Below are 25,566 nucleotides of genomic sequence, written 5' to 3'. Positions count from 1 at the left end.
AAGGAGCATCTCTATAATTAAAGGTAAAGTAGTAGATAAAATGTTCAACATTAATGGCGAGGCAATACCAACAGCGTCTGAGAAGTGAAAAGTCTTGGGAGATGGTACGATGGGGATCTAAAGGACACAGTTCTTACCAATACCCATCATACACATTTATTTATTTATTTCTTAGCAGACACCCTTATCCAGGGCAACTTACAATTGTTACAAGATATCACTTTATACATGATTTCACATTAAACATACAATTACCCATTTATACAGTTGGGTTTTTACTGGAGCAATCTAGGTAAAGTACCTTGCTCAAGGGTACATCAGCAGTGTCCCCCACCTGGGATTGAACCCACGACCCTCCGGTCCAGAGTCCTGCTGCCCTACACATGGGGTATCCCCTCCAACTCAGCACGACAGGACCATCATGACAGTAAAAATAGGCATAATTAAGCGTTCTTACCTTTGTATAAGTTAGTGATCTGTGTCAGCCGCACGAAGAGCACAGCGTGTGGTTTTCCCTAACTCTACTGCGCAGAATAAATTATTTTTTTTTTCTATGGGTAAATATCGAGACTTTCTTCCTATGCATCGGGATGCGGGACATTTGCTAGGAAATCGGGACTGTCCCGACCATATAGGGACTGTTGGCATGCACATATTCTGTATATCATTCATAAAATGCTAAGGCATGAATTAGAATGCAAAAAGTAAAGAAATCAATAAGTGTACATAATGATCTTTCAGATCATTGATAGTGCAAACTGAAGTGCAATCAAACAATACACAACAGCTCAGCCCCACTTTAAATAAAGTGAAAAATGCATGTTTTTACATGCCTATGTATAACACAATACGCCTCGGATACCAGCCGGACGCAGTTCAATGTTACACAAACCAAACGATGTGCTTTTTTTTTTTGGCGGATGAGGAAGTGAATACGCTTTCCCGAATGACAGTCAGAGATTATGTTATTTATTTTGGTTAATTGTTAAATTAAAAGCAGTGATCTGTTTTTTTATTTAAAAATATTTGCTTTTTGTAAATAGCATACCTTGATTTGTTGTTGTTGCTGGCACTCTGGATGGACCAGGTTTGACTGACTAAGCCACCGGTATGATAAAGCTTAACCATTTGTGTACTCTACGTACTCTACTTTCTCTTACTTTCTTACATTTCCAGTGGTGTTTCTTGTTAACTTATCACAGCTAGACCAATTAGCGAAATAAATTAACAAATTATACAAATCGTGTACACGTGGGGCGAACTAGTCGTAATAATACGTTTGCAGGGCAAGCCGTTTTTCTTCATGAACATAACTAACTATACTGAAAATGCTGTGAATTGACAGAGTTTCATTGCAAGCTGTTTGTTTACACGCGGACTGTCTCAGCTTTCAATAAACAATGTTGATATTTTTCTGGAAGCTGTCAGCCAGTGTATGGGTCCAACATCAAATTCACAAATTAGCTGCAGTAAGAGTCGCAGTTTAAACATTTTATAAACATAAATAGAATACTGAACATTAGCACTGAAAGTCATATAGGTTTAATTAACTGTTCGTGGTTTTAAGGGAGGCAGGAAGCTTGTGTCCTTTAAACCACTAATCTTGGACTACCTTATCTTAAGGTAACATTAAGTAGTTCAAGATGAATGCTAAACCAGCCGATAATGTGCAATGGAGCCAACTGTCCTTTATTTTGAGCCCAGGTTCCTCATTAGCTATACATTATGATTTGATTGAGTGACAATGAAATGCACAATTTCATTTTCACCTTTTATGCCTGGAATGTGGGCAGCTGCAGTTGTACTCTGGAAGTCACCTTTTTTGTTGTTTGTTTGTTTCACAACAGATAAGACAACATTTGCTACAGGCAAATTATGCTGTGATTTGTAGTTCATGATTTAATAGGCCTAATACCAGTTTTCATTTGTCATTACAAGAAAATCTAGAACATTTGTGGTTCACTAATTCAAAGAAATAGGTTCACTCCGTGACTATTTTTAAGTTGTGGTTTGCAATGGTGGTACTATTTGAAGCATACAGTGTACCAGCTTGGCAAGTGGTGGGAGTCTTCTTGAGTTTACCTGTAGAGTCACTTGCAGACCAAGGTTATAGTCTCTTACTGCAGCCTGTCTACTGTCTTTCGTTATTTATGAATGTAGGGATATTGCAGTGTCTGTTCTGACCTAATCTCAGCACAAGTGTAGCAGAACTGTTTACCCACCTCAATAACGAATATATCGTTATACACTTGTCATGATCAGAAATCTCTTTTTTTACATTCAAGACACGTTTTTAAAAAGTATCTGTTGCAAATATAAATAATGTGATTATAAGGTTTTTCAACATGCCCCACTGATTAGAACAGTAGGGATTTTGGTGTGACTCGGCAATGCGTCGCAGGCAGATCACACTGATTAGAAATTAACTAAAATTGTTCGGCAAGTGGTTTTTATCCCTAAAATTGCCCAGACACTATAATTACTGTTGTTTTGACAAAGGAACAATTTTGCCTTTGCTACAGTGAAAAAAATTCTCTCTTTTTTTTTTGTCTAAGTGGAATACAAATCTATTTCAAAACTACAAAAAGCACCAGTTTATTAAAATGTTTATTTTTTTAGAAAAGCTACTCTAATTGTCTTTGTGTTTATTTTGTCACCATATTACTTGCCTTCACAGTTTATTAACAGTACAGAATACAAGATGCAGTATTTTCTCACAAATAGTAATTGGGGAAATATAATTTGTGAGCTTTTGTTCCTGTAGACCTCTGGGTTTCATTGTACAATATGATTCAGATTCAGATGTACATATTTGAGTACTCTTGCTCTTTTCAGGTGAAATGACAGAGGTGAGACAAAGGAAGGAGAAAACAAAAGAGACCCTTCCAGGGAAGGACAGTCTGGATTGTTCCGAAACTCCACTGAAAGACAATGGATGTAAGTGAAGCAGCACTTTTCCACTTTGTGGAATTGTTGTAGATATATTTTTTTAATGGCGCATCCTTATCATGGTGGTAGGTGTTTTGCTAATAGGGCCCCTTCTGTGTTACACAGTTTGTGATCAGCTTTCATAAACTGTCCAGCTGTTTTGTACCAATTGGCCAATGCAACAAACCATACTATACACACTGGACAAAATCCAAGCTTCCGATTTGCAACACTGTAAATATGTTATGGGACTGCTACAGGATCAGCACACAGTTTGGTACAATTATTATTATTATTATTATTATTATTATTATTATTATTATTATTATTATGTAATTATTTAGCATACACTTTTATCCAAAGCGACTTATGGAAATTAAACAAAATATAAAAATAATAAATTACATTTTAAGAAGGAAAAATAAGGGTACAGAGATAAATGGCAGATGAAAAGACATAGCAGACATATAAAAGCAAATGAAGAATTATAAACATTTAAAATACACAGCTAACATACTAATAAAATAACAACACAGAAACACCCCAGACAGCCCCAAGACAGCCAGTGTCCTTTCACAATGCTCTTGCATGATTTCCGCACATGCTGTCACTCACACCAGCAGGGAAGATGAATCTGTAGCAATCCTTAATCGGAGGCAGCAATCATACAATAAATGAAAGCAATTTAATTTCAATATCGTTTAATAGTTTAAATATGGCTAGTTACTTAACATTAACTATAGAAAGAGGGGTAGTATTTTAAAATCTGGCACTTGTGTAGGCCTTGACTTTTTTTTTTTTTTTTTTTTAATAAACAAAGATACATTTTTTATACTATTTTCCTTTTTTTTCCCGGAATGCTTGTGATATTTGGACTTGTGTCATTGGCAGTAAATCCTATTATCTACCTATATTTTCTGCTCATAGAACTATTTAAACTCTTCATAGGTGAAATGACAGAGGAACAGGCATGTCAAGAATCAGAAGAGAGTGTTCTGGCAAAGGAGAATTTGGATTGTCCCAGAACTCCACGGTCCAAAACTCCACAGTGTAACAGCAAATGTAAGTTCTAAAATATCTCGGCTCATATGTTACATCTCATTCGCAGTAGGGTTCCTACTAGAGTGACATTAGGAGGGGACTCCCGCGGGATTCCCACGGTACGGGAATACGTTTCTCTTTATGTTTGCGGGAATGGATGGAAATGGAAATAAAAATGGCAGGAACGGGTGGGTCCAGGAATAAAGAGTTTTAAATCTCATGGGGACAGAATTGAAGGCTACGGGAACGGGTGGGAGCAAGACTGAAGGCTGCAGGAAGAACAGTACAGTACCAGACTTTAGTTTGTCAGGCGAGCTACAAGAACTTCACCGTCTGATCATTAACAACGCCCACGGTCACTTTTCGTTTTCCCCAATCAAATGCGTACTCAGACTTCTGGGTATACATATATTTACCAAGACGGACACTATAACCGTCATATCAGTGACACTCATTTTAATTGACACATTTAGTGATGGAAATATCCTGCCTGAAAAGTATGTCATACAGCAAGAGATTAAAAGAAATCAAGTCTCTTCTCTTGTTCTTAAATATCACGGGACAGGATGGGACGGGACATATTTTGACAAGACGGGATGGAACGAGAATGAAAAAATTATGTATATGGAACAGTATGGGATGGGAACATTTTTGGTGAGACGGAACTCAAGTTTCATTTCCATGTCACTCTCTAGTCCCTACTAATGCCAAGTTTGAATGTGAGCAAACTGGGCCTCTGTTTCATATTGTTGTTTTTTTTTGCCAATTGAATAAAATGTACCATGTCAAACCATAGAAAGCTGCTGCCGCTGCTGTAATACTGGCAATTTTAGATGAAGAGGAGCAGGAAATGAGGAAAAAGCTAATTTACCTAATTAATATATATATATATATATATATATATATATATATATATATATATATATATATATATATATATATATATATATACACACTACCGGTCAAAAGTTTTAGAACACCTCAGTTTTTCCAGTTTTTATTGAAATTTACGCAGTTTAATGTCTCAATGTTCTCTGAAATTAAAGCATAGAACAAATAAACAATTGGAGATAAAAAAGAAATCATGGAATCGTTTTGTTTAACAAAATTTAAACTAAATTTTTGACTCATCAAAGTAGCCACCTTTTGCAGATATAACAGCCGAACACACTCGTGGCATTCTTTCTACAATGGAAATCAAATATTGTTCGGAAAGTTCTTCCCAACACTGTTGCAGAAGTTCCCACAAATGTGTTGCACTTGTAGGTTGCTTTGCTTTCACCCTTCTGTCCAGTTCATCCCAAACCAGCTCAATGGGGTTTAAGTCTGGAGACTGTGCTGGCCATTCCATGATTTGAAGCCTACCGTCTTGTTCTTTTCTTCTAAGGTAGTTCTGACATAGCCTGGAGGTATGTTTTGGGTCATTATCTTGATGTAGGATGAACCCCTGACCAACTAGGCGTATACCAGAGGGTATTGCATGGCGCTGCAAAATGCTGTAGTAGCAGTTTTGGTTCAGGGTGCCACTCACTCTGTGCAAGTCGCCGACTCTGGATCCAGCAAAAGAGCCCCAGACCATCACGCTTCCTCCTCCATGTTTGACAGTTGGTGTCACACACCGAGGAACCATCCTTTCGCCTACTCGACGGCGTACAAAAACCCTGCGTGATGAACCGAAGATTTCAAATTTTGATTCATCGGTCCATAAGACCTTCTTCCAGTCTTCAGTAGTCCACTGGCGGTGCTTCATGGCCCAGGCAAGCCTCTTTTTCTTATTTTGCCATCTTAGCAATGGCTTTCTTACTGCCACTCGACCTGTCAAACCTGCAGCTCAAAGTCTTCTCTTCACAGTTGAAACTGAGACTTGCTTACTTCGACCAGTGTTAAGCTGTGCTTGAAGCTGTTGTCCTGTGAGCCGCCAATCACGCAAGCTGTTAACTCTCAGAAACTTGTCTTCTGATTCTGTTGTGGCTTTGGGTCTGCCAGACCTCTTCCTGTCAGAGTTTCCTCCAGTTTCCAAGTGCCTTTTGATGGTGTAGGAAACTGTACTCACTGACACCTTGGCTTTCTTTGCAATTTCTCTAAAGGAAAGACCTACACTTTTAAGGGTTATAATGGTCTGTCTGTCTTCCTTTGTTAATTGCCTTTTTCTTGCCATTATGAGAGCAATATACTACTTCCTGCAGTACAATACTGTCCAAATAATGCTTAAGAGGGTGTAGTAACACAGTCTGTTGCAACACTGCTTTTATACAGACAGAGGGTTTGTAAGTAATCAACAAAAGTTGGGACACCTGTAGGAATTGTTAGCATCAACTTTCAAGGCTTAATTTACTTCCATTGCTGCAGAACAGCTGTAAGTTGTTAACCCATTACTTGTTCCCTGAAAAAGGCCTTTTTGTATAACTCTGAAATGTACATTATTTTTCAGTTTTTGGTAATCCAAACTTTTTTTTTAACCTCTGGCAGTTTACCGCTTACCTTTGTACCATTTCAGGTTATTCACTGGACTTGAACTGCTTAAATTTCAATAAAAACTGGAAAAATGGGGGTGTTCTAAAACTTTTGACCGGTAGTGTGTATATATATATATATATATATATATATATATATATATATATATATATATATATATATAAGGAATACATCTGTACAGTATTAAACAAGAATGCATTAAATACATAAGGAACAAAATACATAAAAAACAAAACCTACTAAAGAATTGGCTACAATTTTTGTTGCATTGACTTCATGATTTACCAGTAATTTTATTAAATTGTTTTATTGACCAGGGTCAACAAAAAATGCTTTTAGCTGTAACTGCTGAACTTCAGGTGCCCTCTAGAAGAAACAGTCTTTTAAGTGTGCTGTGTAACACATTGTAATACGATCTTGTCGGAAGTCTGTTTTTCAATCTGTTGTTAGCCAGCAGCTGCTGTTAATTTGAACCCCTGCTAGTAAACACAGCATCATAAAAAGATGTTTTCTTACACAATGCTTAGACATGAGCAAGCACTCAGAATTGTGCAATGTGCAGTATATATTTCAGAGATGAAAAAAATACTTCAATTACCATATTCCTTCGAATTTAAGACACCCTCAAATTTAATCCACAGCCCAAATTTACCACCCTAAATTTGAGGAAAAAATAAAACATCAAATAAATATGAATTTACAAAGATACAACCTCAGTTATGCTGTTGTATCGTTAGTGTTCTGCATTTTTGGTTTTTATCCTTTAAAAAAAAAAAAAAATTGGGGAATTTTACTGAGTTTATTTTACATATATTAAAATAGGGATAAAATCAGTAATAAATAGTTTTTAATTGAAACATCGATTAATTGAAACTGATTAAGTCCCTGGCATGTATGATGAAGCAGAATCTGTGCAAGTCAAGGTCACATTTTCCCAAGTTAGCTGGTACTTTGCGAACGTTTGGGCAATCGCTGTGCTGACGGAAATAGTATCTACAGAAGGTATGAACATGACATCAGCACAAAACAAGCCAGGTTTATTTGCCTTGAAATCATAAAAAAATAAAAGTAAATTGACAGAACTGGGCGGTGCAAGCCATCGGGAGACGCGTCAAAAATCACACAGAACATTTCCATCAATGCGTTCCATAAGTTTACCATCACCATTTTCTGTCAGATATTTTTACGATTAAGACTGGCAGTGTTTTAGCTGATGGACAGTACCGTCGCACGAAGTCACCAATACATACCTCTCTGCAGTCTGCAATAAACAGTGGCTGTCCAGCAAAGCACAGCGATCTGACACTCATTAACATTCAGGCAGACGTCTTTTCTCGGCAGTCAGTCACGTTGCTGTTTGTGTATTCGGGGAGACGTCTTTTCTCGGCAGTCACGTTGCTGTTTGTGCTGTTAAAAAAGTGCATTTTAAATTTGAAGGAATACGGTACACATTAGTTTGATCCATTCCATATTTCACTATCACTTTCTTTCCATGTGGTAGCATTTTTGTTCACTTTAATTGAGGGTTACATATTTTTGAAGCACACACTGTAGCAAAAGAATGCCTATAGTTCATTCTTACTGGCACCATATCACTTCCTGCGGTAAAGGTCAGTTTCCTTGGTCTGTCCAAAGGGCCTCATTTTAAAGCTTCTTTGTCACTTCTTTAATACCATTCCTGAATAACCATAATATGTACAGTAATACAGTTAATACACTGTGGTATATAGTGTATTGTTTTAGATTTTCAGTTCACAGATGATTAAGGCTGTTTCCCTTATTTAAAATCTTGACAGCTGCCTTGTTTCAACGTTTGGCAAAACTGTTCTTTGGTTGCTTGGCCGCTGTCACCAGTGGTATGATGTATGCTATGTACCTCTCAACCTACCTTGAAAGGAAATTCTGGTTTTCCAGCAGACAGGTAATGGAAAAAGGAATATTTTTTATTCAATTTTATATCTGTTAGTCCAATAATATTAAAAAAATATAAAGTGCATACATTATTTACTTATTGGATAACTTAATAGTATTCATAATGATACATTTCTTTTCACTCAGTGAGCATTTTAAAGAAAAACTAAAATTTTTCTTAGCTGGTGAAAACAAATGCATCATTATGAAGATTTTAACAACCTTATATTCTTTATTATTAATATGGCACTACAGTATTTGGAGTTTTGCGTTGAATCATACATAATAATAATAATAATAATAATAATAAAAAAATAAACGTTAAATAGTCACTTTCATACATGACCGATTTAGGTCCCAGTGCAACACATACGTTTGTATTGATTCTAGAAATTGTATTCACATTAACTTCTGCTGTTGAACAGGAGGGGTTAGAATGTATTGTATTATAGCCTTTACAGTTTTAATAGTAAAGTACAGTAAATAAAAATAAATACACTACCCGAATAAGTAGTGGGAAACCCTGTGTTCCGATAAGCTGTATCTGAAAATTGTTTGGTAGGAGTTATAAAGATGAAATATGCTATAATACAACTGGGAAAAGCTTTGAAGCATGTGCCTGACTGACTGTGCTTTGTTTAGGAGCTTGAACGAGAAATAACATTTCAGAGCGACGGCGGGGTTTACTACTATTACTACAAGCAAATGCTAGAAGCGCCTTCATTCCAAAGAGGTAATTTATTTAAAAAAATGAAGTATTCTTGTACTAATTCATGTGCTTCTACCTCAGTTCTTTTGAGTTGTTCTTTGTCTTTGGTATTGAATTTCTTTGTTTAATTAACTAACAATGCTGCACAAAAGTTTGGAATATTCAGGACGGGGGAGGCACATGATATATATATGCTGTCCTCCGAAACGTGTGCCGTCAGCCGACCGCTTTTTTTCACACTGCGGACTCACCATGCAGCCACCCACAGCTACAGCGTCAGAGGACAACGCAGCCCTTGGCAGCTTACAGGCAAGCCCACAGGCACCAATGCCAGACTGCAGGGGTCGCTGGTGCACGGTGAGCCGAGGACACCCTGGCCAACCTAGTCCTCCCTCCCCCTGGGCGGCCAATTGAGCGCCGCCCACTGGAAACTCCCGTGCTCGGTCGGCAAAGGAATAGCCTGGACTCGAACTCGCGACGTCCAGACTATAGGGCACATCCTGCACTCCACGTGGAGTGCCTTTTACTGGATGCGCCACTCGGGAGCCCCCAGACACATGATATATGGCCATTATGGTTGTACTATAGTTTTGATTCAATAGGTGAGAGATATTGGGGTAGATATTAGCACAGTGCAAATAATTACGGACGCAAAATTCAAACTGCATTGCAGCCAGGCAATTATTTTGCACTGCGCCCTATGTAAGCTTAAGAGCAGTGCAAATAATTACTCAACACACACAAATAATGATGTGCAATTATGATAATGAGGGTTTCAATGAGCGCATCGGTTTATTTAGCGGCCGCGCTTGCAGCCCAGGAGTGACGGAGCTAGGAGTACAGAGCAGTAGGCGCTGTATGATATTTGTGGAGCATGAAAATACAAACCAAAAAAAATTTGTCGAAGGAAGGGCAGCGAAGTCTTCAAAACTTTTTCTGAGAAGGAGCTGAGAGTCCTTACGGCTGAGGTCATTCAGCATGATACAGAGTTGTTTGGAAAAGCCTCAACTAACATCAGTTATGCGAGTATCCTTAGGAAATTATATGTATTGGCCTGCCCTTTTCAGCATGACATCTAGAAATTTGCCCAGCACTCTGGAAAAGGTGGATTGGGCTATCCCTCCAGACATTCCAACTTAACCAGAGGCTAAGTAGTGCAGAGAACACAGCACTTTCACATGTGCAGGGATAACGGTCCCTAGATTGATGCTGGGATCTAGCTCAATCCTCAATTAAGCTATGAGGTCAAGGATGACCTGCGGAGTGAGACGATAACGCTTTGGCACCACGTCCTCCGGCATCCCAAACAATGTGACCCTGGGATTGAATATCTGGAGTCTTCTTCGTCTTGCCCTTCTCCTCCGAAGGTTTTCCTGCCTGTGCTCAACAAGAGCCAAGCGTCGCTGCATCAGGCAGTGTACCACAGCCATCCTGAAGCCAATGCCAGGTCTCTGCAGGTGTGTGCTTTTATACAGCTCTTAGTTACTCACTTCTACAATGGTTTGCACCTTGTAAAAAGAGGTGTAAAGTTTTTGGAGGATCAGCAATTGCCCAAGTGCAAGGCAAAATGTTTGCACCCACTTAGTATCCAGATCCCTCTCAATTCCATGCTTTTTTCTTCATTTCAATGCATTTTAATATAATTTTAATGGAATAATAATGGCAAAGTGCAAATTTGATGGCGGGTGCAGAACACCAGGTGAACACCATTCTTTACATACGCCGCATTTTTAGCGGACGCTAAAATCCCTTGCACGTATCCTTACATCTACCTCATTTAATCTACATGTGTCCAAGGCATGAACAGTACCTTATTTTTCCACAAGATGTCACTGTTAATCATACAGTATCATCACTGTTGATAAACTGAACCTGCTTCGGAAGAGGGCCTGTTAGTCCTGTGTAGGCCCATTCCTGCACCTCTATGTTTCAGGACAGACACATCCAAGGTATAATATGCAATTACTGTAAATACAATTCATGCCAAGCAGCTGCCTTAACTGGATTTTTTGAGGAATTATGCAGTATTATCTCTCGGTATCACTGTAACAGAGTTGCTAAACAGGTTCATACCATTGTCACTTACCTAAATGAACTCCTTTAACACTTACAAGCAAAAAAAATACCAAAAAACAACCATGACTTTGTTATTGCATTCGGAAAAGGATTATTAATAAACATTTGTTACTACAGGTTGCAGGCATGCATGATTTCTGTGGTTTTATTAAAGCAGAGTATATATATATATATATATATATATATATATATATATATATATATATATATATATATATATATATGGGTTTTTTTTACCTCATCATATTCAATTGTAGCAATTTGTTGATGTTCGTTTAATTGACAATTTCAGGTCTTTATGAGCTAACATGTGACAACAGGACGATATCAGCACGAACCATAAATGTAATTGAACAATTATCATTGTATCCAGAGCTGGTCACTAGCTTTTTATATCAAATTACTGGAAGCCAGGTATGTTTCTTTTTTTATTTTCTTGTTTTTACTGTTGATTGTTGAATTCACAGTTATTCCTTTATTATTCTCCAATCAGGAAGCATATCAATATAATGGAGGCGGGTGTACATACATTACACTTCGGAGGTTTTTATGTAGTATAGAGGAAATTACAATTTTTTTTTTTTTTAAATACTGCTGTGGTTGTGTGTGTCGTTCAAGGCATGGGATTGCCTGTCTGTGGAATAGGCTGATAAGCAAAGCTGTTCTCATAACTGTGGTATGAAGATTACATGTTCTGTTTATTTAAAATGTTTTTCTTTCAAATCCTAGGATGTGATTGAGCCAATCTATTTCTACATCGGTGTGGTATTTGTACTGCAGGCTGTGCATGTGACTGCACTGTTTGTCTCCAGCTGGATTATGAGTGGAACGTGGATAGCGGGTATGCTTTCAGTGGCGTGGTACATTGTAAACAGGTATGAGAGAGTGCCAGATAGTCTTGAAAACTGTAGTTCAGTGCCTTTGAACTGGCCCATTGGAACACATATTTTGTGTAAGTTAATTTCTGCACCTCTGTGTTTCAGGGCAGACGCATCCAAGATAGAATATGCAATTCCTCTGAGGGACAATTGGGCATTGCCTTATTTTTCCTGCCAAGTAGCTGCCTTGACTGGCTTTTTGAGGAACAATATAAACTCTTCCACAGAGGTAAGCTTGCATATTATTTTATTATATAAAACTGCCACAGGAAGTAGCTATAATTCTATGTTTGGTAATTAGCTCAAGTAAGAATAAAAGAACTGTGTACAAGACATTGACATGGAATAGGAATAAGGGTTTTTAATTTTTTTTATAGGCCTCATTGATTAATTTAAATAAGTTGGGCTATCTTTTTGTGCCTCTTTAGGAAATCAATGTGTGGGATGCTGTTGTAGTTTTTTGGCCTACTCTGGGGTTTTAATATGGAGGGGAATGGTTTAAATCAGAAAAAACTCATTTTTAATACCTTTTGGTTCCTGTTGTGGATAAAAGAGGAGAGGAGGTATGGCAATGGTCAGTTACATGGATGGAAATAAGACTCCTATTACATAGCAGCTTCACTCGATCCAGGTTTTTAAATGAGCCTAATTAACCACAGTGTATAGGTAACAAGCTCATGTGTGTCTTATTAAAATAGGAATGGATCAAGCTGCTATGCAGTTGGAGTCTTATTCCCATCCCTGTGTCAGGATATGCAGTTTTATCAATATCAACAGGCACATACAGGAGAGAGCTCAGTACAGGTGTATCTGTATCTGGATGGAATGCCTGCACTTGTGGTCTCTCGGTGTTGTATTGTCTGTGTTCAGTAAATACTTTAGAAGCTGTTATATTCAATGTAATTGGTTCCAGAGGTCCTTTGGATATGTGAAAATATAAATGGCTCAGAGGGAGTTGTTGTACCACACTGTAGTTGCTTTATGAACGTTGGGTCATTATAAATGAACTAAATTCAGGTACAGCAGGGTGTCTAAAACACCAAAGTACAGTGTTGGATGTGTACTATTCAGAAAATCATTGAAAATATATGCAACAAAAAGTGCAGTATTAAAAACAAAACCCTGTAATACAGTATTTGGAAATATACAAAACGGCATTCTGAAAACAGTTCTTATTGTACTTTCTCAGACCATGCCAAAGTACAGTAATCTGACAGGTGGTTTTGCACTGAAAGTGCATGTAAACCTGACACAGAAATTACATTTTTTTAAAAAAGCATGCATACAAGCATAAACTGGCTTTGGAGGTCGGCAATGTTGTTAAACAATCTTCTTGTTTCAGCTTTAATGCTACAGTAATTATATTAATCCATTGCTTTCTTGTTTTCTTTTATTAAACATGGTTAAACTGGAAAGTTTGTTTTACATAAGGTTATAGCATTAAAAAAAATGAAACTGCATCATCTTTTCAAGCACTTGGCTTTTATCTGCAACTGACAGCATTCTGCCCTCCAAAGAGCTGAATATAGTGTTTAAGACTAGTATAAAATGTGCATTGATCAGTTTCCATCTTTACCGTTCAGTTGGTAGCAGTGCAAAGGATACTTGTTAGAGGTCCAGCAGTTTCTCGAGGGTGTTGTATCTTACAGGATGGGACATGATAGGTTCTGCTCTGTGTAAAGTATATCCATTTAGTTGTCTTTTATTGGAATGTTCTCCAGATCTTCTGCTATCTCCTTGTGAGTGCCTCCACCTTCACCTTCATGGTGATCTGGGAGCACAGTCACTATGTGCTGTTTGTGCAGGCCCTCGCACTCTTCCTGCTGGACAGCTTTGACATGGTTCAGACTCGTAAGGTAACACCAATCATCATTCTTGTGTCATAAATCTGTCCCTGCGATAGCCAGAGACCCAAAGACCTGATCATGTCTTAAAGATTCAGAAGAGTACTTTTTGGGACGCAGTGAGTTATTAGTCAGAATGTCAATTAATAAACTTTAAGGTTATGTATTGCTGGGTATCACTGACCTGATAACCGCTTATTGCCATTATTAGTCTTAATTTTCATTTTGGTAAGAAATGTTATTATGGGTTGACTGTGTGTAAGTTTCCTCTTACACGGTGTCAGATTCATATCCTAAGAGAGTGTAGTCCTTTTTTAATCAGAAGCAGTGAATGGACATCAGTCTTGCCCTGGCTGTGCCATCTTCTCACTGCATGATAGAGTAGTCTAGTCAGTGCCTGAACTCTAGCCAATTAATGTCATTTGTAATGTTAGCAGCCTAGAAGTTATTGCTTTCAGCCACTCGGCTCCATTTAACACAATTTGCTTCTGTTGTTGCAGTTACAGGTACTCTAGACATTTCCAATAGCAAATCATTTGTCAATTTGTGTGTTGTAAATGACAGGCTTTGTTGTCTTCTAATTTGTTTTAATCTCTTTTAAAGGTGATTGATATATATATAATCTACCTGTGTTCTATTGCACTGGGATATTTTGCACAGTTCCAGAATACCAGCATGCTGAGCTCCCCATTGCTAAGCCTTGTAGCTGGTTCAGTGCTTGCAAGGTACTTACAGGTAGTTAGCCAAACTCTTTAGAATGTGATCTTTAGTGCTGCACATTTAGTTGGTGATAGTTACAAATGTCCTGCTGACCAATTAAAAATGATTTCCCTACAGCAAAATATGAAGAAAGGCCCTGTCGTAGCCAGACTGATGAAAATAATGCTGCATTTCTATTTGGTGTTTACGATCGCATTTACATTCAGCTTTGTCGTAAAGGTAAGACATACATTTGATAACGAATTTGAAAACATTTGTGTGCATGTTGTGGTGGGGTTAAATTGCCTTTATAACAATGGTAGTAAAAAAGCTTTCAAAGTTTTTGGACTTTTTTTTTATCTGGACAGACTAGGGACTTTCAGCCTTCAATGTGAAAGCAGAGACTTCTATATAAGCTGCAACTACAACAGAGTTGGCTAGGAAGTATCTGTGTGTGGGTTAGGTGTTAAAAAAGGCACATTGCTTAAGGAATAATGTTTGCATTTTTAGTTATAAGCCATATATTCTTCACAAAGCTTTCTGAGGAATCTTTACAAAATTGTCCTGAAGTTTGATTTCCTTTCAATTATATTACATCATATTAATTTTAATTGGAAAATTCAATGCATTTTTTTCTTCTTTTTTTTAGAAAATATTCCCGAGTGATAGTGGTCATTTATTCAAATTACTTGAAGTCAAATTTGGATTTAACACCACAACGTAAGTTCGATTTTTTTTTTTTGAACCCTATTGATACAACACTGTTCTTTAGAGGTCAACAGCTAAATGTTGAATTAATCTAATACTGTGCATATATTGTGAGCGTGTGGGTGCACACAGATGAAGCAGACAGTAGTTTTCAACACAATCAAAGTTTTATTAGGGTTCTGAACTCCAAAGAAAAGGCTCGCTCATAAACAGAAAAGACAATCCTGTTTGTGAGAAGATGGCAAAAGAAAATAAACAGTTCAAGATTCATAAAACAAAACAAAAAAATAGACGATGTAAACGAACTGGACTGTCAACCACATCCAGCCAGGTTGGAAGACAGAGCTGACTGGCTGCAAAGGCTCTCCTTTAAAGGGGTGCTGATCATCCAGGCTAATGAGACCTAATAATGGGATAACATTGATCCCCTACCTAACCACACCTGCAGCCTGTTAACTCTGTGACGTCATGGCTAGCAGGTACGCTGGCCACAGGTCTATCTGGGTGTTATCTGAAGCACCTGTGGGCCACAAGCGCCTCCTGGTGGTGAACCTATGAGCTAGCTCACACAACCTCGGATAACACCGTTGCTTAATTCGACAGACAGCCTTGGTCCTGAATTTTCTCCATATAAAGTATATGCATCCTGCCTCTTAATTTTTTTTAATCGAAACCATGCTTTAACTCAACACTTATTACCAGTACTGAAGGTATACAAACTGTTAAAAAGACTAGTGGATAACTCGACACATGACTGAACTCTGACTGGAAATGGATCGTTCATTCATTCATTTGCAACTACCAAGTGCAGCTGGTTACAGTGTCAGTTCATAATGAGTGAGAAGCGAAAAATGAGTTCTTATTCAAGTTATTCGGGATAACAAGCTTATCAGCAGAAACTTTCAAAATGCGTGTTTTTGCATGTGAAACAATCAACAATGCTTGATTTCTGTGTGAAACTGTAAGTTGTTTATTAGTGTTTTTGTTCACCGAGTTAATTCTGTATAATGTACATTTGTTAACTTTTGCTATTTAAGCAGTCAAATTAGACAGTACAAACCAATAACATAAAGTATAGTCAACAGTTTGTGGTTGGATTGTTTTCAAAAAAATAACGCTGTAATTCTTATTTGAATCGAACTATACGTGTTGTACCGAGTTTGTACAGTACTGTATACTGTAATTGATTCATTCACTGCAGTTCTTTCAACCATTTTCATAAGGACGTTTAACTAAAAATAAACTTGTAAATACTTTAATACTGTGTGAGTTCTGTTACTTATATGCATTAATGCCATGGCTCATGTGCACCCTTGGTTAACTCGACACTTTGGATAAGTCAACACTAAATGGCATCCCCGTGGGATGTCGAGTTAACTGAGGTTGACCGTGTGTGTGTGTGTGTGTGTGTGTATACAGTGCATTGAAAAAGTATTCAGACCCCTGACCAATTCTCTCATATTACTGAATTACAAGTGGTACATTGAAATTTCGTTCTGTTTGATATTTTATTTTAAAACACTGAAACTCAAAATCAATTATTGTAAGGTGACATTGGTTTTATGTTGGGAAATATTTTTAAGAAAAATAAAAAACTGAAATATCTTGCTTGCATAAGTATTCAACCCCTGTGCTGTGGAAGCTCCCAGTTTACATCGATGAAAGAAATTGCCCTAACGAGGACACAATTACCTTACCATTGGCCTCCACCTGTGAACCATTAACGTTGCTGTCACATTTTCTGGATAAAAACCCCACTGTTGAAGGATCATTGGTCAGGCTGTGAATCTGAAGGAAAATGAAGACCAAAGAGCATTCTACAGAAGTTAGAGATAAAGTAATACAAATGCATAGATTAGGGAAAGTTTACAAAATAATATCCAAGTGTTTGGATATCCCAGTGAGCACAGTTGGATCAATAATCAGGAAGTGGGAGCTGCATCACACCACCCAGGCACTGCCAAGAAAAGGCCGTCCCTCAGAATTCAGCACTCAAACAAGAAGGAGACTTGTGAGAGAAGCCACGGAGAGGCCAACAATCACTTTGAAGGAGCTACAGAGTTCAGTGGCTGGGAGTGGAATAATGGTGCACCATCAACCATATCAAGAGCTCTGCATAACACTAGCCTGTATGGGAGAGTGGCAAGAAAGAAGCCGTTACTCAAAAAGTACCATCTGAAAGCATGATAGTGACCCAGCTGCGATGTGGGAAAAGGTTTTGTGGTCAGATGAGACCAAGATAGAGCTTTTTGGGCAAAACTCAAAGCGCTATGTGTGGCGCAAACCTAACACTGCCCATGCCTCAAGACACACCATCCCTACAGTGAAGTATGGTGGTGGCAGCATCATGCTGTGGGGATGCTTCTCATCAGCAGGGACTGGGCATCTTGTTAAAATTGAAGGAAGAAGGGATGGAGCAAAATACAGGGAAATACTGCAAGAGAACCTGCTTCAGTCCGCTAAAAAACTGAAGCTTGGGAGGAAATTCACCTTTCAGCAGGACAATGATCCCAAGCACAAGGCCAAAGCAACATTGGAGTGGCTCAAGAACAAAAAGGTGAATGTCCTACAGTGGCCCAGTCAAAGTCCTGATCTCAATCCCATTGAGAATCTGTGGCACTATTTGAAAATTGCGGTCCACGAGCGTCGTCCAACCAACCTGAACAACCTGGAGCAAATCTGCCAAGAAGAATGGGCCAAAATCACTCCGACACTGTGTGCAAAGCTGATACATACTTACCCCAAAAGACTTAACGCTGTTATTGCAGCGAAAGGTGGCTCTACCAAATATTAATGTGTGGGGGTTGAATACTTATGCAAGCAAGATATTTTAGTTTTTTATTTTTCTTAAAAATATTTCCCAACATAAAACCAATGTCACCTTATAATAATTGATTTTGAATTTCAGTGTTTTAAAATAAAATATCAAACAGAACGAAATTTCAGTGTACCATTTGTAATTCAGTAATATGAGAGAATTGGTCAGGGGTCTGAATACTTTTGCAAGGCACTGTGTGTGTGTGTGTATATATATATATATATATATATATATATATATATATATATATATATATATATATATATATATATATATATATATATATATATATAATTAGGGCTGCACCAATTAACAGATTAATCAGACCGATTAATCCATTTAAAGAGTTTTTTTATTTTTTGGCTGGGCATTTTGAACTTCATTTTACAACATCCCCTGCTGAAAAACAATGCTCACGAGAAGGCTTCCCGCGTCAGTTCGTATCTGGTTTGTTGTTGCTTCACACGCACACACACACCTCTTACATCTTCTTCTTATGTTCCGGAAGCCTTGAATATAATGTAAAGAAATATATATATATATATATATAATGTAAAAAAAATGAAAAGAAAGGGTTGTTCATAATGAGCCATAAGTGTTATATATGTTTGCATGAAAGACAAAAAAAAAAATCCTTTCTCAGTTCTTGTGCATTATATTTTTCTATTAAACTCTTTCATGGATTGACGTTGTTCTGTGAAAATGTGTTACATTTACTAAAATAATAATGCTTTTAAAATGAACAACGTTGGGAATGAAAGAAAGACTGCACTGGTTTCAATATTGCAACCTTCCAGGTGTGCACCACTCCCTAGTGGTAAAGGCACCTTCAAATAGAAAATACCTAAATGTAAAAAAATAAGAACGAGGAATTGCAATATAACCCACTAGAAACGATTGCAAACATGAGTGGCAATGAGACAGTAAAAAATACAAACAAACTTTGAAGCTGCTTACTGTTTAAACAATAGCAAACTGTTTCCTCTAACAGTTACAGCAGTGTCCCTCAGAGTGGCCCTGACCACCATACCTCTAGTACCCAAGACTTTCAGGGCTGCAGAACTTAACCCTTTTCCTCTTTTCCTCTACAGAGACTTCACCACAAACCTGCTGCTTTGTCAAGAAGCTTTCCAGGTTCCAAGCCAGGATTTATTTTTAAGACTGACACAGGCATCTGTGCTGCCTTTCTATATACTTGTATTGCTTGTCTGTATTGTGTCAACAGTACAGATGATATACCGGAGGCTAAGGTATTTTTTTTATTTTTAAATGTATTTTTACTGCTTTAAGCTAGGGACAGACACCGCTGGGCATTTTCACGGTGCGGTACCGCTAGTCTGCACCCGGACACACGGGAGCGGTATGCACTACGTGGTACAGTAGCTGTCAGTACCCCACTGTAGGCTATGTACTCAAATATAATTTACATATATGGCCAAAGGTTTTGCATTACCTAGTAGAATATTAGGATGCAGACATCAATATATATATATATATATATATATATATATATATATATATATATATATATATATATATATATATATATATATATATATATTCTTGTTTGTTTTTCAATGTTGTTTTTCTGTCATCTATATGCAGATGTATGAAATGAGCGATCTGAGCTTAGCAAAGAAACACAATACGTTGCTGACAGCAAGGAGCCTACTGCTAAAGTGTTATATCCTTTTACAGCCAGTTATTTAATAAAAATAGTAGTGAACTACAGAAATAATAAAAAAAGGCAGGAAGGATGCTTATCAGGGCCAATGTATAAAATACTGAGTTGCCTGTCCTTGTATGAAATATGGGCGGGGTCAAACGCTTCAGGGTGCTTGGACAGCTTCGTAGACATTCATTCATGATTTTTCCTGACAAGCACAGGTTGTCAGCACTTGGCTGTGATTGGTTAACCCACAGAAAGTACCGCGTGGCAGCCAGAAAAAATCGCTCTGGATTCGATTTGAGCGGTACCGCTCAGCGTCACCACAGGACTAGCAGTATCATCCAGCGCTGATCTATCCAACACCATATGAAAGCAATGGCAGCGATACAGGCGGGAAAATGCCTCACGTGCCACGCCTGTCTGTCCCGGGCTTTAGTCAGGATTAAATAAACCACATTTTGGTATTAGCTAAATCTGGAAGTACATTTTTATTGTATCCTAATTTCATAAAAACGAGTGTCTTACAAATGAAACTGGTGGTGGGTACTGGGATTTTACAGTATAAGAGTCAGTTCAGGTGATACAATAACTTTGTTTTTACCTTAATGCACAAGCCAGTTTGAAATACTTTTTATTTGTCCTTCAAAGGTTCTTCAAACTGTATGTTTTTTTTTTTTTCAATATTAGTCTTCAAACTCTGAATCTATGAATTATTATTTCTTCCAGCGGTGAACCAATGGTAACAAACCCCAGGCTGGAAGATGGGCGGATAGGAGAGCAGCCTGAGGTCATCTATCATGTATTCCACACAATCCTCTTCGGCTCATTAGCAATGGTGTTTGAGGGGTAGGCACAACCTGCCACGGAGCAGAAGCCCATTGAAGTTTTTATTTTGTTTATTTTTTTTCAGAACTCGATCCTTTTGAGTGAATTTCAGAACAGTACAAGCTTTTGTCATTAAAGGTGGTTGTCTTATATGCATATAATTTTAGGTCTTCATTTGTATTTACATGCAATACTGTATGTTACATTTGCATGCAGCTGCTTCAGTCATCTGACAAATTACCTTTCATAATGAGGATTGCCTTTTGAATTTCTTTTTTAATGGTAAACAACTTAATTAACCTTTTTCATGCGAGTGCTTTTGATGCAGTTTATATAATTCAAGCCTGAATTCTATTATATATAAACTTCTGGAAACTCTAATAAGATCCAAAATGGAAAATTACCTATATGGTAACAGTATCCTGGAAGACAGTCAGCATGGTGTTAGGAAAGGCAGATTTTTTTTGAGGATGCAACATCCATAATGGATACCTGCAAAGCATATAACATTTAGATTTCCAGAAAGCTTTTGACAAAGTCCCGCATAAAAGATTAATTCTCAAACTGAACGCAATAGGGATTCCAGGAAATGCATGCACATGGATTAGGGAGTGATTAACATGTAGAAAATAGAAAGTACTATTAGAGGAGAATCCTCAAAATGGAGCGAGGTAACCAGTGGTGTATCACAGGGATCAGTATTAGGTCATTTGCTACTCCTAATCTACATTAATGATTTAGATTCTGGTATAGTAAGCAAACTCGTTAAATTTGCAGACGACACAAAAATAGGAGGAGTGGCAAACACTGTTGCAGCAGCAAAGGTCATTCAAAATGATCTAGACAGCATTCAGAACTGGGCAGACACATGGCAGATGAAATTTAATAGAGAAAAGTGTAAAATATTGCATGCAGGCAATAAAAATGTGCATTATAAATATCATATGGGAGTTACTGAAATTGAAGAAGGGAACTATGAAAAAGACCTAGGAGTTTATGTTGACTCAGAAATGTCTTCATCTAGACAATGTGGGGAAACTATAAAAAAGTCCAACAAGATGCTTGGATATATACTAGGGGACTAGGGGTCACAAATGGAGATTAGATAAAGGGGCATTCAGAACAGAAAATAGAAGGCACTTTTTTACACAGAGAATTGTGAGGGTCTGGAACCAACTCCCTAGTAATGTTGTTGAGGCTGACACCCTGGGATCCTCCAAGAAGCTGCTTGATGAGATTCTGGGATCAATAAGCTACTAACAACCAAACAAGCAAGATGGGCCGAATGGCCTCCTCTCGTTTGTAAACTTTCTTATGTTCTTATGTTCAATGTGATTCAGAATCAGTGAGTGGATTTTAGTTTTTAAATTTTATGTGTTGAGCTGATATCTTTTGGAATGCTACTTTTTTACTGGAATCTGGACAAAAATGATAATACCCCATGTGCAAAATCAACAAACAATAGTTGCATAGGACTATGCTAACACCTGCCAAGCTCAGTTTGGCTCTTGCAGTGGTTAATTAATCTCTGATGAATGTTTCAGACTGATGTGCGCTGTGGAAATTGCACAGAAAAGAACAGACAAATTGGAAAGTGTTGGTGTTTCAATCCCAAAAAAAGTACTTGTGCAGAAAAAATGTTAGATAATCCACCAGATCTTCCACAGTAAATTCATTTTTCATTATTTAATGTTGGGTTGCAGCGATACACCAGTTATACCGTTATATCATGATTAGGAAGTTGTTATTATTTGTATCATTTGTCAAATCAATTACCTCGATATTACAGGATAAGGTCAGTAAGTCAGAGATATGTAGCATCATACAGGAATCCACACTTAAAAAACGTCCTAACTTGTCAGTTAAACAGTGTGAAAGGCTTATGGTTGAGTCTAGTTCCCATCAGAGAAAAGGAACGGGAGTGAGGAGTGTGTGGTTTCACCCAAGGGACAGCTGTGATACCAGTGATTTATGTGAATGCCCCCCTCCCCCAAACTTACTATAACCAACTCCAAGACCACAATGACCTTATCTCTGGTCTCTGGCTGTTTAATGTTAACGCTTTTCATGCATGTGCTGCATGCATTTAATCCTCGTTGCATAAAAATACATTTTAAAAAACTACACATATTAAGTTTAGAATTTTAAAAACATGCAAGTAGCCTAGATGTAATTCAGAGCATTTACCTGTGTAACGAGAAGTTTGATTTCCTCCCCAGAAAGCCCTGGGCTTATTTTGTATATATATATATATATATATATATATATATATATATATATATATATATATATATAAACATTTAATGACATTTCTGTGCAACAAAAAGATTAAAATGGAAACGTGTTTGGTATGCCTTGTATTGAAAATAAGCACAGCGTTTCATAAAGTGAATCCAGTTTGTGAACAATTGGATTTATGCATGATAAGAATAAAAATACAGTTCTCTAATGCTCAGCAATACGATTACTGCAGTTTTACCAGACGCTGCGTTTCTGACTAAAGAATACTTTTTCAAACCCAGTCAAACACTTTTCCATTTTTAAAATTAAAAAGTTTTATATAGTAATATAAGAGAGATGTGTGTATAAAAAGTGATTATTTTTACTGTAGTGATGATAGCAAGTTCTGTGAGTTTTTGCACATTCATTTGGGTTTTTTCTTAATCTATTTGCTACACACTGAGGGCTGTGTTAGATAACTAATAGAAAGCGGTCCCATACACTTACACAAAAATTATGCATATAACGTTGACTAAGTGCATACAAAGCTGTGTTTTATCTTGTAAAAAAAATAAAATATTATTTAAAAAGTTCAGACCCCAGAGTAGTGGCTCAGAGGTTTTTATGTAACAGTACTACATAAAATGGGTGCAGGGCTAGTGCTGTTGTCTAACTTTGCTTTAGTGAGTTAATATTTCACTGAAATATGAAAACAGATCTTTTATGATTTATATATCATGAACATTAGTACAAATGTTCTTTGCTTTAAAAATATCCAAATGTTGAGAACTTAATTCAATATAATACTATATAATAGGGGTCCTTCCTTCCAGTAAAGCATTCAGTGTCTATATTTTTATCTGTAGTCAGCATAACTGAGTTTAACTCCTGATTGCAGGCAACATTCTCCTCTTTCTTTCTTAATTCACCACCATTCACTGAAATCAAAGTGTATTTAGTGTATTTAGTGTTATAGTCTGTCTACTGTCTGGACGTGTGCTATTATACTACTTTTGGAAGTTTACAAGAATAGAATTCTGTGATATATATATCTATATATATGTGATATATTGTTATTATTGACATTAATACAACTGTTCCTTTCTTTAAAATTATCTAAAAGAAGAAAATAAAATCAGTATCAGATCAGGGTGATCATTTGTAGTGATAATATCGTGATATCGTCATTTTCTGTTCAGCTTGTACTGTGATGTGAACTGTCTTGTATCGCTAAAAGCCTACTTTCATGTTGACATACTAACTCATATTTAGAGTATAAAGCCTGTGTTTTCAATAGTAACTTTCCTTGCAATGCTTTTATTTTTTGTCAGCCTGAAGCACCTGTGGATTCCCTACGTCTGCATGTTCGCAGCATTTGGAGTCTGCTCTCCAGAGCTGTGGATGACTGTCTTTAAGTGGCTGAGACTGAAATCTGTTCACCCAGCAGTGCTGGTGAGTAACCATGACGGTATGACATTTTGTTGTGTCCTGTGGTCCAGTGACTTTTGCATAGGCTTACTACTATTCAATAAAGCTCGTTAAATGTCGAATGCCCCAAAAATATGAGTTCAACTGAAATAAATTTACATAGGATAAACGTCAGTAAAACCACTCGCTATTTTTTATTTTCTTACCAAAAATAATAATTTAGAAATCCTCTCTAGTTTGTGTAGTTTTTATACTTGCTCTGTCCCATCTCCATTCTTCTCTGAATGGCTAGGGGTCGCTGTCAGTCATCTCAGTGGTCCCTTTGTAGGCTACTGTAGTTTCACTATTGGTCCTTTCATCATGTTCTGACAGATCTCGTTGACTGAAGCAGCGCTAGAATGCTCTCATTTGTTTAAATGACTGTCAATCAAGACCTGCACCGACTGTGCGCTTTCATTTGCCAGCTACAGCGCCTGTCATTCAAAGCGCCTACTTTATTATTATTATTATTATTATTATTATTATTATTATTATTATTATTATTATTATTATTATTATTATTATTTATTTCTTAGCAGACACCCTTATCCAGGGCGACTTACAATTGTTACAAGATATCACATTATTTTTACATACAATTACCCATTTATACAGTTGGGTTTTTACTGGAGCAATCTAGGTAAAGTACCTTGCTCAAAAGTACAGCAGCAGTGTCCCCCACCTGGGATTTAACCCATGACCCTCTGGTCAAGAGTCCAAAGCCCTAACCACTACTCCACACTGCTGCCCTTTGAAATTAGAGTTAAGGTGTAGGTAAGCTTTTGCTATAGGTATACAGTGACAGTTACTGGTTTGATTTGAAAATGGGACGCAAGGTGAAAACATTTAATGAGTAGTGTGCACAATACCCTGACCGACGGCTGAAGTCTTCGTGGCAGGACGAAGCGGGCATGTCTGCCTTGCCTTCCAGAGTCTAGCTGTGCTGAATCAGGAGAGGGGTGGAGCTCAGACTAATAAGTGCAAGTTAGTTCTGTTCAACTATCTAATGTTCTGTTCTGTGCATATTATTTTACTGTAAATTTATGGTATAAAAGTCTGTGTAATACGCTTTTATATGCTGCGTTTTCTAAGGTTTATTTGAGACAATTTTTTAATTTGTGTCTTTATCTTTACAAGGTATAGCTCCGCTGTGACCAAATGTTATTTCAATTAGAATGTTGGTAACCATGGTTTTGTTGCATGTTAAATATGATTAAAGGGTTTCGCTAAATGAGACGTTATATAGATAGATAGATATATCGGAAATTTAGATTATTGGACGCACCCTACGTGTCTGT

The 25,566-nt window shown here is 37.3% G+C and overlaps 1 protein-coding gene across 2 annotated transcripts in view; it reads left to right on the top strand.

Moving 5' to 3' along the window:
* LOC117400647 (probable C-mannosyltransferase DPY19L4) overlaps nucleotides 1-25,566 on the top strand; it is a 39,490-nt gene that overhangs the window by 5,906 nt on the left and 8,018 nt on the right. The window contains exons 1-15 of one of the 2 annotated variants that reach the window (XM_034000875.3): nucleotides 881-1,108; nucleotides 2,836-2,937; nucleotides 3,877-3,990; nucleotides 8,241-8,365; nucleotides 8,998-9,088; nucleotides 11,433-11,554; nucleotides 11,870-12,015; nucleotides 12,124-12,247; nucleotides 13,740-13,874; nucleotides 14,466-14,597; nucleotides 14,700-14,801; nucleotides 15,211-15,281; nucleotides 19,179-19,337; nucleotides 20,483-20,602; nucleotides 24,133-24,253. In XM_034000875.3, the coding sequence (XP_033856766.3) occupies nucleotides 2,841-2,937; nucleotides 3,877-3,990; nucleotides 8,241-8,365; nucleotides 8,998-9,088; nucleotides 11,433-11,554; nucleotides 11,870-12,015; nucleotides 12,124-12,247; nucleotides 13,740-13,874; nucleotides 14,466-14,597; nucleotides 14,700-14,801; nucleotides 15,211-15,281; nucleotides 19,179-19,337; nucleotides 20,483-20,602; nucleotides 24,133-24,253 (1,659 nt within the window). In that variant the 5' untranslated portion in view covers nucleotides 881-1,108; nucleotides 2,836-2,840. Of the gene's footprint in view, nucleotides 1-880; nucleotides 1,109-2,835; nucleotides 2,938-3,876; nucleotides 3,991-8,240; nucleotides 8,366-8,997; nucleotides 9,089-11,432; nucleotides 11,555-11,869; nucleotides 12,016-12,123; nucleotides 12,248-13,739; nucleotides 13,875-14,465; nucleotides 14,598-14,699; nucleotides 14,802-15,210; nucleotides 15,282-19,178; nucleotides 19,338-20,482; nucleotides 20,603-24,132; nucleotides 24,254-25,566 lie in introns of those variants that run through there. The other variant, XM_034000876.3, reaches the window with a different exon arrangement.

This window comes from Acipenser ruthenus, chromosome 4, assembly GCF_902713425.1.
Source record: "Acipenser ruthenus chromosome 4, fAciRut3.2 maternal haplotype, whole genome shotgun sequence".
Classification (NCBI taxonomy): Eukaryota; Metazoa; Chordata; class Actinopteri; order Acipenseriformes; family Acipenseridae; genus Acipenser; species Acipenser ruthenus.
This window is presented reverse-complemented; position numbering and strand designations above follow the sequence as displayed.